The 15,670-nt window shown below is 60.7% G+C and overlaps 1 protein-coding gene across 1 annotated transcript; it reads right to left on the bottom strand.

Annotated features, from left to right (window-relative positions):
* Nucleotides 1-4,905: 4,905 nt before the first annotated feature.
* Nucleotides 4,906-15,571, bottom strand: KLF16 (KLF transcription factor 16). The gene is made up of 2 exons (XM_075544417.1): nucleotides 15,064-15,571; nucleotides 4,906-7,211 (listed from the first exon to the last, which is right to left on the bottom strand). The coding sequence occupies exons 1-2, from the start codon at nucleotides 15,494-15,496 to the stop codon at nucleotides 6,910-6,912; spliced, it is 735 nt and encodes a 244-aa protein (XP_075400532.1). The 5' UTR covers nucleotides 15,497-15,571; the 3' UTR covers nucleotides 4,906-6,909.
* Between the last annotated feature and the right edge of the window lie 99 nt (nucleotides 15,572-15,670).

Below are 15,670 nucleotides of genomic sequence, written 5' to 3'. Positions count from 1 at the left end.
TTAAATTGCTGCTTTTACTCTCTTAACAGTCTCTGCATTTACACACCTAGAGACCATGTCACCTGCTGGTCTGTCTGGCAGCCGTCTCTCATCTCTCTCTTCAGCAGTGGTGAGACGGATACCAGTTCTTTCCCATGAACCACCTCGAAAGAGCCAGGCCGTCTCTCTCTCTCGGCGAGCACACCCTTTCTTCCGAGGTCAGCCCCTCCGGTGACCATGCACATGCACAGTGAGTAACCAGTGTGGCACCTGATGAATCAGTCATCTCTCCAGTCTCCAGACCAATCTGAATGGCGCGTCATTGGCCTTGATGAGTGGAGGGAGCCGGAGAGTGGGTGTTGGGGGCCTCATGAGTGACCAGGTGAGGGGTGCCTTTTTGTGCCCACGAAAGAGCTTTCTCACTTTGCACAATATGTACATCACCTCCTCAGGCATCATGCAATGACCAGCGAAACGACCCATGGTGTCACAGAGCTGAACAAAATTCTCTTCTGTCTTGTCAAGGCTGACGACGCCCAGGAAACCAGCAGGGAAGGTTCTGTCAGTTTGGATCTTTTTTTTTTTAAATCGCTTTATTAGGGGCTCATCCAACTCTTTTCACAATCCATCCACACATCAATTGTGTAAAGCACATTTGTACATTCATTGCCCTCATCAGTCTCAAAACATTTGCTTTCCACCTAAGTCCCTGGCATCAGCTCCTCATTTTACCCCCTCCCTCCCCACGCCCCCCAGTTTGGAGCTTAATGAGCCGCTGCATGTCCATGTTCCTAACGTCATCTCCTGTCAGAGCGTACTTCAGTCTGTTCCTTAAGAAGATGACCAGCAGGAGACTTGCTCTCAGTTTGTGAGGACCAGCGGATGGACGGGGAGCAGGCACACTGGTCGGTTTGTTCAGCATCCAGTGCTTTGAGCAGCTTAAGACGCTTCCCGGGATCAGGAGCCATGGCTGTACTGAGACCAGAAAGAGCGACCTTTTGGGGGGAGTAGAAGCCCCGTCTGACCCATAATCACTATGCCCCCAGGGCTCCTCTGTCGGGAGAATTAACAGAGTTCCAGCTGAGCTGCCATGACAGAGAAATGCTGTGATGGAAGCGCTCACTCACTAATGCCAAGAAGTTTGGAAGACAGGTGACTGGCCATCCAGCTGGAAGAGACCCAAGTTTGCACCCACTCCAAAGCAAGGAGACCTAACGAACATAGACCTTGTCAAACTCTTTATCCTAAGTGTGCTAATCTGAGTCAACTAGAGAAACAAATCCAGAGACACTCATATGTGTGTAAGAGGGAGCTTTGTAGCGAAGAGTAATTGTATATGAAGAAAACATCCCAGCCTGGTCTGATACCAGCCCATTATGTCTGATACCAGTCTATGAATTCCTCTTCAGAGCATTGGTAGCACATGCAATGACGCCGAATGCAGGAAGATCACAGACCAGTGGGTGGAAAGTCTTGTGGATCCAGTGACAGTAGAAGCATGTCAGAGCGGGTGTGGGTCTCCATGTGGCTCCTCCAGCTCCAGGGCTCTGGCTCCATCAGCATGGCTCTTTGTGTCTTATCAAGCAGGAAGACCAAGCAGGTGTGTGTCCTGCCTCCAGGGAGGAAGGCAGGAGTTCCCAGAATCCTCAGGAGAAGGCCAGCCCCACATGGAGAAATCACTGGCTGTGACCTGATTGACAGGCCAGACTCCACCCTTCATTCAAGTGGACAGGGGATTGTGTAATAAGCAAATCACCTTTCGATGAGGATTAGTCACAAATGGTTGCAGCAGCACATCGACAGGGAGCCGTCAGAAATTCAAGCTGGATTCTGAAGAGGATGTGGCACAAGGGCTATCCCTGGTGTTGGGTGCCTCTGGGCTGAAAGTTGAGGATGCAAGAAAAATGCTTGCCTGCCTTCCGGGTACCAACCATGCAAAGGCGCTCTACTGTGTAGCTTGAAGCACATCGCAGGGAGCACGGTAAAGAGTGGGAACCCGCTGAACCAACACACACACCGATTGGCAGGCAGCAGAGCAGAACAAGGGGACAGTGTATGGTTTAAAACCAGAGAAGATATACGCCAAGGCTGCACCCTTTCATCACAGTCACTCCATCAGCTAGCTGAGCTACTGATCTGAGAAACCGGATATGTCACGGGGAAAAAATGGCATCAGGATGTGGGGAGGCTCCTTGGAAATGGATGAAGTGCAGGTGGAAGAACGTAGCGTGCAGAAAGCCAAGAGCACCTGCATCCCTCACTGAAGGAGCTCAAAGACCACAGCCTATGGTACGGATTACGCGTCACCACAAGGACAAGCCGAATCCTCCCAACCGGACCAACACACAACACGATGGTAAACAGAGGAGAGCCTGAAGTTGTCGCGGGTGCTGTGCTCCTTGGGTGCATAACCAGTGCTCCTGGAGGCAGCAGACAAGAAATCAAAAGACCAGTGGCACTGGGCAAATTCTGCTGCACAAGACCTCTTTAAAGTTTTTTTCTTTTTTTAAAAAAACCCAAGATGTCACTCTGAAGACGCATTGCCTCCCAAGCACGCAGAAGAAGCTGGATGATTGGTGCATCGGAATGGCAGTGCTGGTGGAGAAAACGGGGAGTGCCGTGGACTGCCCAAAGGACGGAGCAGAGTCTTGGTAAAAGGACAGTTGTAACGTTCCGTAGACGACTTTATCTAAGGTACTTTGGACGTGTTTTCCGAAGAGACCAGTCTCTGGAGGAAGGATATCATGCTTGGTAAAGGAGATAGGGGTCAGTGAAAAGGGGGAAGCCCCCCCTCCCACTCAATCAAGGCGGATTGACAGACAGTAGCTGCAGCAATGGGCCCAAACGTAATGAGGGACCAGGACGGCGCAGAACTGGGCAGTGTTTTCGCCCTATTGGTATACAACAGCATTTACCCACCTGGGCACCCGCCAACAAGGGACTTTCCGTTCTTGTCCCCTTCCGCGGCCTTTGAACAGGAGTCTGTTACCTGTTGGTTTCGATGGAGGTGGACCTCTCGTTTGAGTCTGAAAATCGGGCCATCTCATGTAACAACTGCGACATGTCCCTCTCTGTTTCTCCATAAAGATTTGGTCACTTTGGGCTCAGGGCTGCCCATGACTATGTTCAGGTCCTCTCTCACAACCTGCCTAGAGGCCAAGGATGGCGAGACTTCGTCTCACTTACTGTGGACATGCTATCAGGAGAGGCGCGTTTCCGGAGAGAGACCTCGTGCTTGTCAAAGTGGAGGGGCAGAGCAAAAGAGGACGTTCGTGGATGACAAGGATGGACAGAGCGGCTGCAACAATGGACTCGGGCGAAGGGGTCATTGAGAGCACGACGTGGGACCAGGCAGCGTTTCCTCGCAGACTGGGTGGCACCTAATAACAATAGCCTAGCTTGTGGGCATTTGAGGTGCAGGCTCTCGATGCCTGGGCGCCTTGGCACCATTGATTTGTTCAGCCTGGCCCGAGGACCCAGCGAGATCGTGCTTGATCAGGGCTCGCCCGCCATCGCTGATCTCAGCCAGTCTTTGAAAGCTGTTTCCTGGGCACGCGGCTAGAATCATCAGTGCGCAAAGCGGAGGCGCCCCCTCCGCTCTGGCGGAGGCGTCAGGCGTTCTGAATGTGCTGAGGGAGGGAGGGATGGAGGGAGGGAGGGAGGGAGGAGGTGGGCGCGCTGGAGCGTTGAAGGCAGAGCAGGGACCCGGCTGACTCACTGGCGGCCTCTGGCGGCCTCGGAGGCGAACACACTCTGGGCGGTGAAGGGGTGGGGCAGAACCAGGCACGCCAGGGGACCCACAGGCCGCGGCACCTTGCTTCCAGCACTGGACGGGGGCGGGGTAGGGGTGTTACTATGTGGGGCACCTCTGAGATGAGGACTGGATCTACCCAGCGGATCGGTGGGGGGCTGGGGTCTAAATTAGTGCGGGGGGGCGTGCGGGGGCGGGGGGTGGACGTCGCCAGTGCAGACCAAGCATTGTTTTGCTGGAGAGAAACGGGTAGGAGATGGAGGGGAGGGGGTCCAGGGTGCACGTGCCTGGTAACTCGGGGTGGGAGCGGGCAGGGGAGGAGGGGAAAAGTTAGGGAGGAGGGGCGGAAGGTGGAGCCCCTGGCCCAGGCTGGGGCTAGTCCCCAGGATGGATGGTGAGGGGCCAGGCGAGCGGCAATAGTTTGCAATATCAGGGGCGGCCACCAGATGGTGCGGGCGCCGCTTTCAAGGGGTGGGGCTCCAGCGAAACCCGCGGGGAGGGCAGGTGCATGGGCGGGAGATGGGGAAGGGAGGGCCCCCCCGGATTCTAGCCCGGGGTTCAAAGCTCTGAAGAGCTTTTCCATGCCCTCACCCAGTGGACTCCCACCCCCACCTTTAACTCTCCCCACTGGAAGCTGCCCAGGGCGTTGAGAGACTGCACACGATGTACACGGCTGGCTGGCAGGCGGTGGGAGTTGGCTGGGGGCCCCCAGGGGCCTCCCTGGGAGGAGCCCCATGGCTCCCGCGGGCTGCCTCCAGGGGCGCTGGCTCCCCACAGCCTCCGCCAGCACCGGAAGGGGGCGGGTGATGGACGCCCCCGGCACTGTGTCACTGTGCCTCGGTTGCCTGGGTAACGGGGCGGGAAGCCCGGGGCGAGGGTGGGGGGCGCGCAGCTGCCTAGTCGTGGGCGGCAGCCTGCGCTGATGCCAGCAGCCCCTGCCCCAGGGCTGGGGGCGTCTCTCAGCCGGCCCATTGTGCAGCCCAGGTGGTGGTGGAGTGGATGGCGAGGGATTCCGAGGGAGCTGCATGGACAAGACCCTTAAAGCTGGGTCCTGGGGCTCCCTAAGTCCAGACCTCAGTTTCCCCCTTAAGATTGCTGGCTGTGGAGCCCACCGTACTGGCTGGGACCCGGGGGCTGGGGGTGGAAGGAAGACAAAACACACAGACGCAGGAAGGTGAGTTTTTAAAAAGGGGTTGTTTAATTAATTAAATACAAGGAAGAGACCAGGCAGGAGACAAGGGGAGGGTCACCCACCCACGGAAAGCCAAGTCCCTAGGGGACCCTTCCTCTTGCCAGCCCCCACTGCTAAATAACTGCCCTCCCCATGCCCAGAAGCTTCTGGGGGAGGGTGTCCCCCATGCCCTAGGCAGGGGAGGATCTGAGAAGAGTTGGGGTCCCCTGTCTTACCATCAGCCAGACACATCTAAAACCCACAAAGGAACACGGGGTCCCAGCCCCCCACCCACTCAAGGGAACTAAGGCATCGACACTGTCAGCTGCGAGAAGGGTTGGGGGGGGCCCAATGGAAAGCCCCAGGGGAGGGTTTGGGCCAGCCTTTAAGAAGCCCAGCTTCCCAAGGCTCCTTCCGTGCCTCCCCCTTCCCCAGATCCGTGGACAGAAAAATCCCACCGGCTGACATACCCACGGCCCCCAGCCCCCAATCAGAGAAGAAAGGTCTATAGTAAGTGAGGGATCCTGTCAAAGGGGGACAGGACTTTTGTTGTGTCCGATGGAGGTTCCACTCTGGGTCGGGGGGAAGCGGGATGCAGGGAAGGGGGTCCTCAGCCTCTGTCCCAAAAGAAATCCCACTGGATGAGTAAGGGAGAGGTCCCTGGCCATTTACCACCCACCCCTGCAACTGCCTTCTCCCCCAAAACTCAGACACCCCTGCCCCCAACACTCACACCCCTGAGGACAGACCACCCATGTGTGGGGGGGCCCAGAACAAGAAAGAGATTGGCGCCTGAAAAAATATTCTACCCGGTCCAAAAAAGCGAGCTTCTTCCCAAGGAGCCGGCCATTCCTGCTCCAAGTCCACACGTGGAAGGTTCCAGAACCTTAATCATGTGGTCAAAAGATCTTCCCTGCCAGGCAGCCAGAAGGAAGACGGGATACGTAGTGAGGGAAGGGAGGAGGATAGGGCAGATGGAACCCAAGTGGCCCCGGCTGGGTTCTACACCCCCCACCCCCCACTTGCAGGCAGGCTGGGGTACATTATACCCAATGGCTGTCAGGGTCCTGAACGTTTGGGATTGATTGTCACGAGACACTGCGGAAGGCCAAAGTCGGGGACCCTACCCCGCGAGAACGGGGAGGCCAGCCTGTAGCACCAGCCTCCCCCAATAACTCTCACACACACAGACACCCGGATGGGGCGGTGGGGGGCCTCCACCAAAAGAGGGAAATAAATAAAGCCGCCTTGGGTCCCAGCGTGGACCCCCTCCGCGCTCCACCCCAAAACTGAGTCACCATGCTCTTTGGAAGCAGCCCCGGGGTCTCCCCATCCCCACCCCCAACCCCCGCCGGGGCCTCTATGGGAACCCCAACACCTGCCCACACCCTGTCTAGATCCGCAGGGTGTCCCCAGGGGGAGGGGGCAGGGGGGCAGAACCTGGGACACCTGAGATTGAGTACCCGAGGGGGCGGCTAGGCCACCCCATTTCCCTGAACGTCTCCAATGGCTTTCGGTGGGGCTGGGGGCCCCGGGGAGGGGGAGGGGGAAGGATGGGGGCCCACAGGGACCCCTGGTACATCTATGGCTCTTTACACAACTCATCTCAAACTGGAAGGAAACTGGGGGGCAGGGGAGGGGAGTGGAGTCCAGCCCTGGGCAAGGGGCTCCTTTCCTGGAAACCCTCCCCCAGGGGAAGCAGGGAGGTGGTGGAAGGGGGGACACCCCCTCACTCACCCCCAGGCAAGGCCTGCTGGCCTCCCACCCAGGGTCCCTGTTGAACAGATACAAGTAAAGTTAACAATCGAGGCTATTTACAGGCGCAGAAATGGACCCCTCCCCGGGACCCCGGCCTCTGAACAGGTTCCTTGCAGGCCCCGCCCTCCTTTCTGGAAGGTGGGCTCAGAATCCAGAGGACCTGGGAGGGCGGGGCTCCCTGACTGCGCCTCCTCCCGCCCACCCTGTCCCTGCGGGTGCTGCGGTCTCTCCACTTCAGGGGCCGGACACCCTACAGGCCAGCGGGGCCAGGGCTGGCCGAGGGACTGGCCACAGGGCTGCTGGCCAGGCTGCAGGGCAGTGAGTCGCTGGGCGAGGCGCTGCGGGCCCCGGGACGCCGGAGCAGTTCTGGGCGGAAGTCAGGGTGGCGGCGGGCGTGCTTGGTCAGGTGGTCACTGCGGGTGAAGCGCTTGGAGCAGAGTGGGCAGTGGAAACGTTTCTCCCCGGTGTGGGTGCGGTGGTGGCGGGCCAGCTCGTCAGAGCGCGCAAACTTCTTGTCGCAGCTAGGCCAGTCGCAGGCAAAGGGGCGCTCACCTGGGCCGAGCAGAGGACAGACAGTGGTCAGTCGGTTGGACGCCTGCCTGGCACTCACGTTTCCCTTTGGAAAGAGGAGATGGATTGGGGGGTGGGGGTGTCGAGGCTTTCCAATAGACACCAGAGGGTTGCCGGACCCCCAGGCTGGAAAGTGAACTTGGGCATAAAATTGACCTTCATTTAAGAGGGCAAAATGGGTGTCCCCGTGGTGCAGTATCTAAGCACGCTGCTTCACTAAGCCAAGGGTGGGTGAAATTGGGAAAGACGTGGCCTCAGTGGGCCTGAGGGGCATGCATGTGGGAGGGGAGAGAGGGGAACCCAGGTCCTGCTAAGGGTGAAAGGGGCGGTACTGGCTGCCCAGAAAAGCGGGTGCTGGTGCAACGCCACCATCCGTGAGGCATATACACTAACAATAAGGAAAAATGAGGAGACTCTAGGGCGGACAACGAGGAGCCCTCCTCAGCAGGTGACCCGAGGGCAAACTGGAAAGGTGTCCCCCACACCTCATGCACATGCGCTTAGAATACAGGTTCTGAGCGGGGTTTTCGGAGTAAACGGTTATATAAATGGGTCACGCGGTGCCACCATGGCCAACTCGCGTCCACCCCAGCCCACCCCTACCCCTACCCCCCACAGTCCCCATCCCAATACCCTCCTCCTCCAAATCGCCACCTTTCGGCACGGGGACCCTAGGGCGTTACAAAGCCTACATAATCATCACGGTTGTGTTTCCGTGCCGAAGGGTAATGGGGGAAGACCCGTGGTCCCTCTGCGGGCAGAGGGGCACCTGCGGGGCTTCCCGCGCCACCTGCAGCCTGGCACGGGGGGGGGGGCGGGGGGGTGGGGACCTCCGGGAAGGGGCGGGGCCAGGAGCCACAGCTGGGACCGCCCCGCCCCCACAGAGCAGATGGCGCTGGAGGAGCAGCCTCCACCCTCAACTTCCTCCGCAGACCCCTCCCATCGCGTGCCCGGCCCCGCCCGTCCTGTCCTCGGCCACAGCGCCGGGGCGCTACTCCCGCCGGTTTAACCCAACCCATCTTCTAACCAGCTGCCTGCCTGCCTTCTCCCCAGCAGCGGATCAGAGGCGGCGCCAAGGGGCGGGAGGGGGCAGGTCACTCCCACCTTTAGACCCCCCTCCAAGGGTCCCCACCCCTAAGAGCCCAGAACCCTGGCAGTCTCTGGCCACACCCGGGGACCAGCGGCCATAGGCACCCGGACTGGCACCCTCTGGACGTTGCTCGGGTACGGGGACCCTAAAACCTTCCCGGGTTTTGAAGGGCAGCGTAGCTATAATGTGGACATCCACCCACGTACGCATTTGCGACCCTCACGATACTGAGAAGGCAAAAAGAAACTAGGGACTGCGTGGCCCCAAGGGGCCTCAGTGACCAGGACGTGTTGGGTCAACTCATAGGCTACACACTCCAGGACTAAGCCAACCAATGTGTGTGTGTGTGTGTGTGTGTGTGTGTGTGTGTGTGGGCGGGGGGGAGGGGGAGATGGAAGGCTACAGGTAATGGGGTCCTCCCCATGGAGAGTCAGGGCAGGGTGGCTGAGGGGGGGGGGAAAGACAGACCCACAGCAGCGGGAGGCGCGTTCCTAGATTCTAGGGGCCACGTGGTGACATCTCCGCTCTCGCGGGCTGCCGTGGGAGAAGGGGGAAGGGAGAGGAGAGGAAGGAAGTGGGGGCTGGGGGCGGCATGCCAGCACCAGAGAAGACCAGTCAGGGACCAGCAACCCCCCCCACCGCCGGCGGTTCCCCACGAAATGGCTGCTGGCCACACACATGCGGTAGCGGGTGGATAGTCCCTGGGGGGTGTGAACCAGGCAGTGAGGAGGGGGCCGGCGCTATGGGAGAGCACAAGTGTTCCCAAGACCACTGTTGGCCTGAAATCCTTGGGGTGGTCCCCCTCAGCCCCCTCCAAAGGGCACCCCACCCAGAGCTGGCAGCTCCAGGGAGGGAGGGGAGTGGCTCGGTCTGGGGCTCCTAGCTTCAGAAGCGGACTCGGTCCCCCAGGGCGCAGGCAGCCCTGTCGCCATCTTGCAGGGTGGAGGCAGAAGGCAGGGTACCGCCTCCACCTCGGTTTGCCCTGAAGCTCCCTCACTTCCCCTTTCGGGGCGCCAGGCTCAGTTCCCCGCCTCCGCCCCCACCACTTTGCAGCGAGCAGGTTGATAGAGGCGGCGCCCAGCGCCGGGAACACAGCTGCCGCACGTAAGCCTGCCTGCCTCACGTGGCCGCTCCCGGCCACCGGACAGGGGCCCGGACTAGGGTCGCCTCTGAGGAGGTGGCCTACTCGGCTGTCAGCCCCCCACACATCGCACTGGGCACACGGGAGGTGTGCGCACGTGGGTGTGGGCTCAGGCTGCACAGGCGCCACCCCTAGGCCTGCCTAAGTGCCTTGACTGGGAGGGGCGTATATGTGACATCTGGGGACACGGGGGCGGAGCCCCAGGTGCTGGGCCCGGGAGGAGATGGGGAGCCAAGTGGGCAGGGCCGCAGTGAACTTGACCCTCTGACTCAGGCTGCTCCAGTGAGCTTGGGAGGGCTGCTGTCTGGGGAAGTTCTCTGAAAACTGGAACCCAAGGGGTCTTGAGGGTAGATTCTATTTTGGGGGGGGGTGCGGGAGAGGTTAGAAAGAGTCTGCTTAATCCGCCTTAGTGTATGTGTGGGGACCAGATGGCAGGGTGGAGCAAAGGGCGTGGGAATGACCTTCACCTTGATACTGAGGGCCTCTGGGAGGGTAGGTGAGCCACCCCACAAGGGGTAACCCTCCCACCCCCCTCCAGGAAAACCCACAGCAACTTCCATTCCTGCTTCTCAAGGGGCTGGGGCTGGGGGGAGGAGGTTCCCCCCCCCACAGGGTGGGGACTCACTCAGTGCTACAGGTAACACCTTAACAGGGCTTCAGTGTGCATGGAGGAAGGGGTGCTTGCCCTGTATAGCCAGCCTTCCTAAGGGCGGTGTGAAGGCCAGTCTCATGGGGTCCATGCTCGCTTTTTTTGTGTGTGTTTTTAAATAAATCATTGTATTGGGGGGGTTCTTACAGCTCTTATAACAATACATACATCAACTGTATCAAGCACATTGTACATATGTTGCCATCATCATTTTCAAAACATTTTCTACTTGAGCCCTAGCTCCTGGGTCTTAAACACACTGAAATCCACTGCCAACGACTTCAGACTCAAAGCAATCAATCCTATGCAGTGTTTCTGAAGCTTGCTCTCTCTCTCTATGGAAGCAGACAGCCTCATCTTTTTCCTGTAGTTCGGCTGGTGGGTTCGAAGCACTGACCTTGAGGTCTGGAATTCAAAGCTTCCGCCCAACACCTCGAGGATATAAAAGCTGGGCCCTGGCCACCTCCAATCCCATCTCCCATCTGCCCCCTACCCCACCCTGACCCAGGGAGTCCAAGTTCTCCCACCCTTCTTGTATCCTCCCCCGAGCTTCCCCTTTTCAATCTACTACTGTCTTCTTCCTGCTTTTTCTTCCCCATACCTCCCCACAGGCCCACCACCATACACCTGGATGAGGCACAACTCCCTGATACTGAACTCCCCCCAGCAGCTGGGGAGCCCTTGGCACCTTATGCCCTGCTGCCACTCAAGAGTCAAAGTTGAAGCCTCCCCCCATGTTGTCTCTACTCAGAAGTGACCCCAGCATGCCCTACCCCGTCCCCCACAGTGTCCAGGGCCCCTCCATGGACTCCCCCATCCAGGCTACTGAGATGTTCCCTGTCTGAGCCCCAAACACCCCAACTCTCAGGGGCTAGAGCTAGCAGCACCGGCTTGCAGTAGGTACCCAATACCCTTGTGGAGAGAGCCAGCAGGCAGAGACAATGAAGGCAGGGGAGGGGCTGGGGGATGGGTCTGTGAGTTTGGCTGCAATGCCAGTTACCCAGGGGTGGTTGCTAGCCCCGCCCATTTGAAGTAGGGGGTGGGGAGGCAGCCTGAGACCCACCTGCAGACCCACATCCCCACCTGGCATCTTTGCTGGGGTGGGGCTGGACCTTGTGTGTGTGTGTGGGGGGGATGGGTGGCATAGTTCCCAGAAGGTCCTCAGAGCATGTGTGTTGGACCCCTGCTCTGATTCTGAAGAGATCCCTGGGCCAGGGTGGCCCATCTCTGGCTGATATCATGCACCAACTCCTGGCCACCTTTATCGGAGACCATAGGGGGAGGGGCAGGAATGAAGGGACTGCAGCCGTGGTTATCACCCTGCAACTAGGAGAGACCAACACTCTCTGGGTCTCCCCCAGTGGGAGCCCTCCCCGAGCCTGGGCAGACACCCCACCCATGGTGTGTGTGGGGTGGGGGGCTGGGCAGAGAAGGTGGGCAGTAATCTATGTATACTAGCTCGAGGCTGACACTCCTACCCCTTTCCATAGCTCTCAGGCCTGCCACTGGGCCCCCAGATAAGCCACCCATGTCTTCCCCATTCTGGGTACAGCTGTCTCCTACTCTGGGCCACTTCTCCCATATGCTCTTTTTCTTGGGGTTCACCTCTTATCCCCACTCTTCCCAGTCTGAAGACTTCTCCCTCTGACCCAATTTGCTGGTCAGCACACCCTCCTTCCTCCCTGATGGGGGTAGACCCACCCTCTTCAATAATCCCTTCTCTATAAACGGATTTTCCCCTGCAGAGCCAAGCAAGCCCCCCACCCCCACCTGCCCTTGGGATTAAGGAGAACCCTTTACCTTCACCTGCTCCTTCCCACCCAGTCCTCAAACCTCAGGCCCGCCCTTCCACCCAGAGCCTCTCCTAGTACATGCCCTGCCCCCGAGACCTCAGGACCACTTGGGGCTCCCTTCCTCCTGTCCTTCCGTCCTGGGGAGCCTGCAACACAGAAATGGTGCTGAACTAAATGGGGGCTCAAACTGAGCCAGGGGGCTGAGTCAGATATTCTGCTCTGAAGACATGGGGGCGTGTTCCTGGCACGGAGGTGAGGGGGGTTGCTGCCCAACACCTCAGTGTACAGGGCAGCCCCTACCCCAGAGAAGGCTCCAGCCCCTGGTCGGAAGCATTGACAGCGACAGAGCTTGCGCTCAGGTACCTCTCCAGGCCCCTCCCCTCCAGGTCTGATCCCTGTCTCTGGGTGAGGGGGCACCCGAAGGTGTAGGGCAGACCATGTGCCACACACTGGGGGACTCTGGGGGTGGGGGTCCAGAGATGAAGGTGGTTTCAGAGCAGAGAGGAGACAGCAGCCTCTCCTCCCGCCCCCGCCCAATCTCTGAGCTCACACACTCCGTATCCACGGCAACTCCGTCAACATCTCCAGCAGCTTCCAAAGTCCTTTCCCGCCCCACGCAGGAGTGCGCTGGCCCGGGCCAGGCGCTGCCGGCCGATACGAGGGCGGGGAGGGGGGGACCTGATGAACCTCTGGATTCCCCCTCTTCCCTCTCACCCCGCAGATACCCCTGTCACCTACGTCTGAGCCAAAAGGACTGGAGATAATAATGGGCGGACCACCCCTGCCTGAATTTGCTCATCCGTAAAATGGGACCATGTGCGGCTCCCTTTGCCAGGATAGAGGCTCCTGGGCGGCACACATGGCCTCTGCTCCTTGCTCACTAAATGGGTGGAAGGCCAGGGGCTCAGATCTACCCCGCATTGCTGCGTAAAGAAAGCCTGTGGTCAGCCGCTGGCCACCCACTGGAGCAGCCCTCCGCTGCGACCCATGGCCGCTATGGGTCACAACCCTCTGGGTGACAATGGATTTGTTCTCTGCTAAGACCACACCTCCCGGCAGTGAGGAGGGGCAAGAGCTGACTTGCAAGAGCCCTGAGGCTACAGTTCTGCAGACAGCAGGTGCCCAATTATGGCTCCTTATCCAATCTGTCTCCAGGCCAGCCCAGCCCAGGAATCCTGGCCACGGTGCTGGGGACTCCAGGCTCGCTCTGGCCTCCCCCTTCCTGGGGGTGGGGGGAAGGCAGCAAAACCCAGAAGCCCTCCTTTAGAAAAGGCTGGGAGAACATGGAGCAAACAGCTTAAGCACGAATATCCCAGCTCCTTGAAACAACCACTTCATCCTGGACCCTCTGGAGTCACCTTTGTGAAGGGGCTTTGGGGCACAGGGCTAAGGCCCCCACAGGTCTGCCGACAGGGATGCAGCCTGAGCTCCACACCTTGCGGGGGTGACAAGCAGCTCAGTCCCTCCTTCTTCCTCCTCTGCCAACAGTTTACGGGTCAATGCTACCACCCTCAGGCCCACACACAAACCACAGGGAGCCTGGGTGGCCCCTTTCCCGCAGCATCTAGGGGCTTGGAGAAACCAAATCAAGCCAGTGGGCAAGGGTCCCGGCGCTATGGTCCTGGCCAACTTTTCTGTTCGTATGTGGGGGGGGGGTGGAGGGGGGAGAAGGCTGGGAGGTTAACAGTGAGAAAGATGGGTATGCAGGAATATCCAAGGATGAGGGCGTCCATCCCAATAAAAGCCAGCCCCCACCCCAACTTCTCCACCTTCAAACCCCCCCCCCCAGATGTCTCTCCAGCGCTGACTCACCTGGGGAAAAACCCCCAGGGACCATTCCGCTAGAGATGAAGGGGGCTGCAAAGAACAAGACCCCACCCCAAATCCTGTCCTAGCACCTTGGCTGGGCTAGCTCCAGGCAGGGGGCGGGGGTCTGAGAGCACTGAGGACACGCCCTCCCCTCACGAGCTTGCCACCCCCTCCAGCATCCAGTTCCCCACCCCCCAACCTTCAAAATGCCCCAATGTGTGGCTCTTAAAACCTACAGACATGACACTTGGCTCCTCCAAAGGTCATTGCGAAGCCTCGCGAAGGGACATGGGCTGCCCCCACGGAACCTCGCCATCAAGCTGGGCAGGCAGGCGCAGGCGTAACTCTCCCTGTCCCTTCTGCAAATGAGGAAACTGAGGCCCGGATCACAGCCTCTTGCGGAACCTGCCCCCAAACCCTCACTGCCCCTGCTTCCTGTTCCTCGATTTCACCTCCAATGCTCACATCCCGGCCGGCCACCGCTGTGCACTTCCCTCCTTCGGAGCACAAACTCCTAACACGGAGGGGGCCGTCGGGGTGGTCGTGAGGGTGAGGGCCAAGAGGGTGACCCAGAAGCAGGAGGAGTAGGACAATCTACAGGGAAACAGTAGACCAGGGCCGGCCAGGCTGCAGGGTCTCGAAACTGGCCCCAGACTGTGCAGGGAATGTAGTCCGACCCCTGTGGGTCCCTTCACTGGACAGCTAGCCCCTTTCCCGGCTCCCGCTGCAGGTGGAGAGAGAAAAATAACGTGCTAGGCTACCCCATCTGAGCCCTCCAGGGTCCCCCTCTCAAGTCTCTGTCCTTCCCAATCTAGTGCCCCTGCGAGTGCCCAGCTCCGAGCTCCGCCTCTGAAGCTCTCAGCAGCAGCAAGAAAACGTGCCGCGCCCCCACCCCCGGGCCTCGCGCCAGATGCCCCAGCGCCCTCCGGGCCCAGTGTGCGCGCAGCCACCCAACAGCGGCGACGCGGCTCCTCCCTCTTTACAGATAAGAAAACTGAGGCTTGGGCAAAGAAGGAGCGGACGCGATCCGCAAGGCTCTATCCACCTTGCCAACCCCAGGACAGATGGCTGGGCGGGGGCGGCCTGGCGAAGTGCAGCTGCGGACCCCAAGCCCCACCAGCCCGGTGAGGGCAGCCCCGCCGGGGCCGCCATCCGCGCGCCCGGACCGCGTGGCCGCCACGCCCCCCGCGCGCGCCCCACCCACCGAGGCACCGCCCTCCGCCTTCCCTGCTCCCGCCCGGCGCGGTGGCGGCGGCGGCGGCAGTTCGGGCGCGCCCCCCTCCCCGCCCCCCGCGCGCCACGCAGTTTTGGGGTCCCGATGGGGGGGAGGGGGCGCCCCGGGGCCAGCTCACCTGTGTGCGTCCGCAGGTGCGACTTAAGGTGCGAGGACTTGTAGTATGCTTTGGCGCAGCCCGGGAACGGGCAGCGGTGGCTCTTGGCGGCGGCGGGCGCGGCGCCGGGGGCGCGGCCCGAGGACGGGGACGAGGCGGCTGAGGACGAGGAGGCGGGCGAGGCGGCGCCGGGCCCGCCGCGCAGGTCGGCCAGGATGCTGGCGGCCAGCAGGTGGGGCGCGGCGGGCGCAGGGCCGGGGGTGGCGGGCGGCGGCGGCGGCGGCGCCGGGGGCCCGGGTGAGGCGGGCTCCCGCCGCGCCGCGCGAACCTCCAGGCCGGCGGCGGGGCCCGCGCCCTCGGGGGCCGGCCGCCCGCGGTGTACCACGGCGCCCGAGGAGATGGCCATGAGCACGTCGGCGGCGAAGTAGTCCACGCACGCCACGGCCGCCGACATGCCGGAGGGTGCGGAGGGCAGCTGGAGGCGGAGCGGCCCGGCCGGCGGCGGCGGCTGCTGCGAGTGCGGGAGGCGGAGGAGGAGGCCGGGCGCGCGCCGCCGCCGCCGCCGCCCGCGCTCGCCGCCCCGCCCCGCCTGACGCGCCCTGACGCACCGGAGCCTGCGGGGGCGACG

Source organism: Tenrec ecaudatus, chromosome 1 (genome assembly GCF_050624435.1).
Source record: "Tenrec ecaudatus isolate mTenEca1 chromosome 1, mTenEca1.hap1, whole genome shotgun sequence".
Classification (NCBI taxonomy): domain Eukaryota; kingdom Metazoa; phylum Chordata; class Mammalia; order Afrosoricida; family Tenrecidae; genus Tenrec; species Tenrec ecaudatus.
The sequence above is the reverse complement of the archived record's forward strand: the minus strand, read 5'-3'. Positions and strand labels throughout refer to the sequence as shown.

What these genes read in the sequence shown, in the direction of transcription:
- KLF16 (XM_075544417.1), bottom strand. Translation starts at nt 15,496, where the DNA reads ATGTCGGCGGCCGTGGCGTGCGTGGACTACTTCGCCGCCGACGTGCTC. An exon ending in GCACCTGCGGACGCACACAG is followed by an intron (nt 7,212 to 15,063) that starts GTGAGCTGGCCC and finishes TGCTCGGCCCAG; the next exon opens with GTGAGCGCCCCTTTGCCTGC.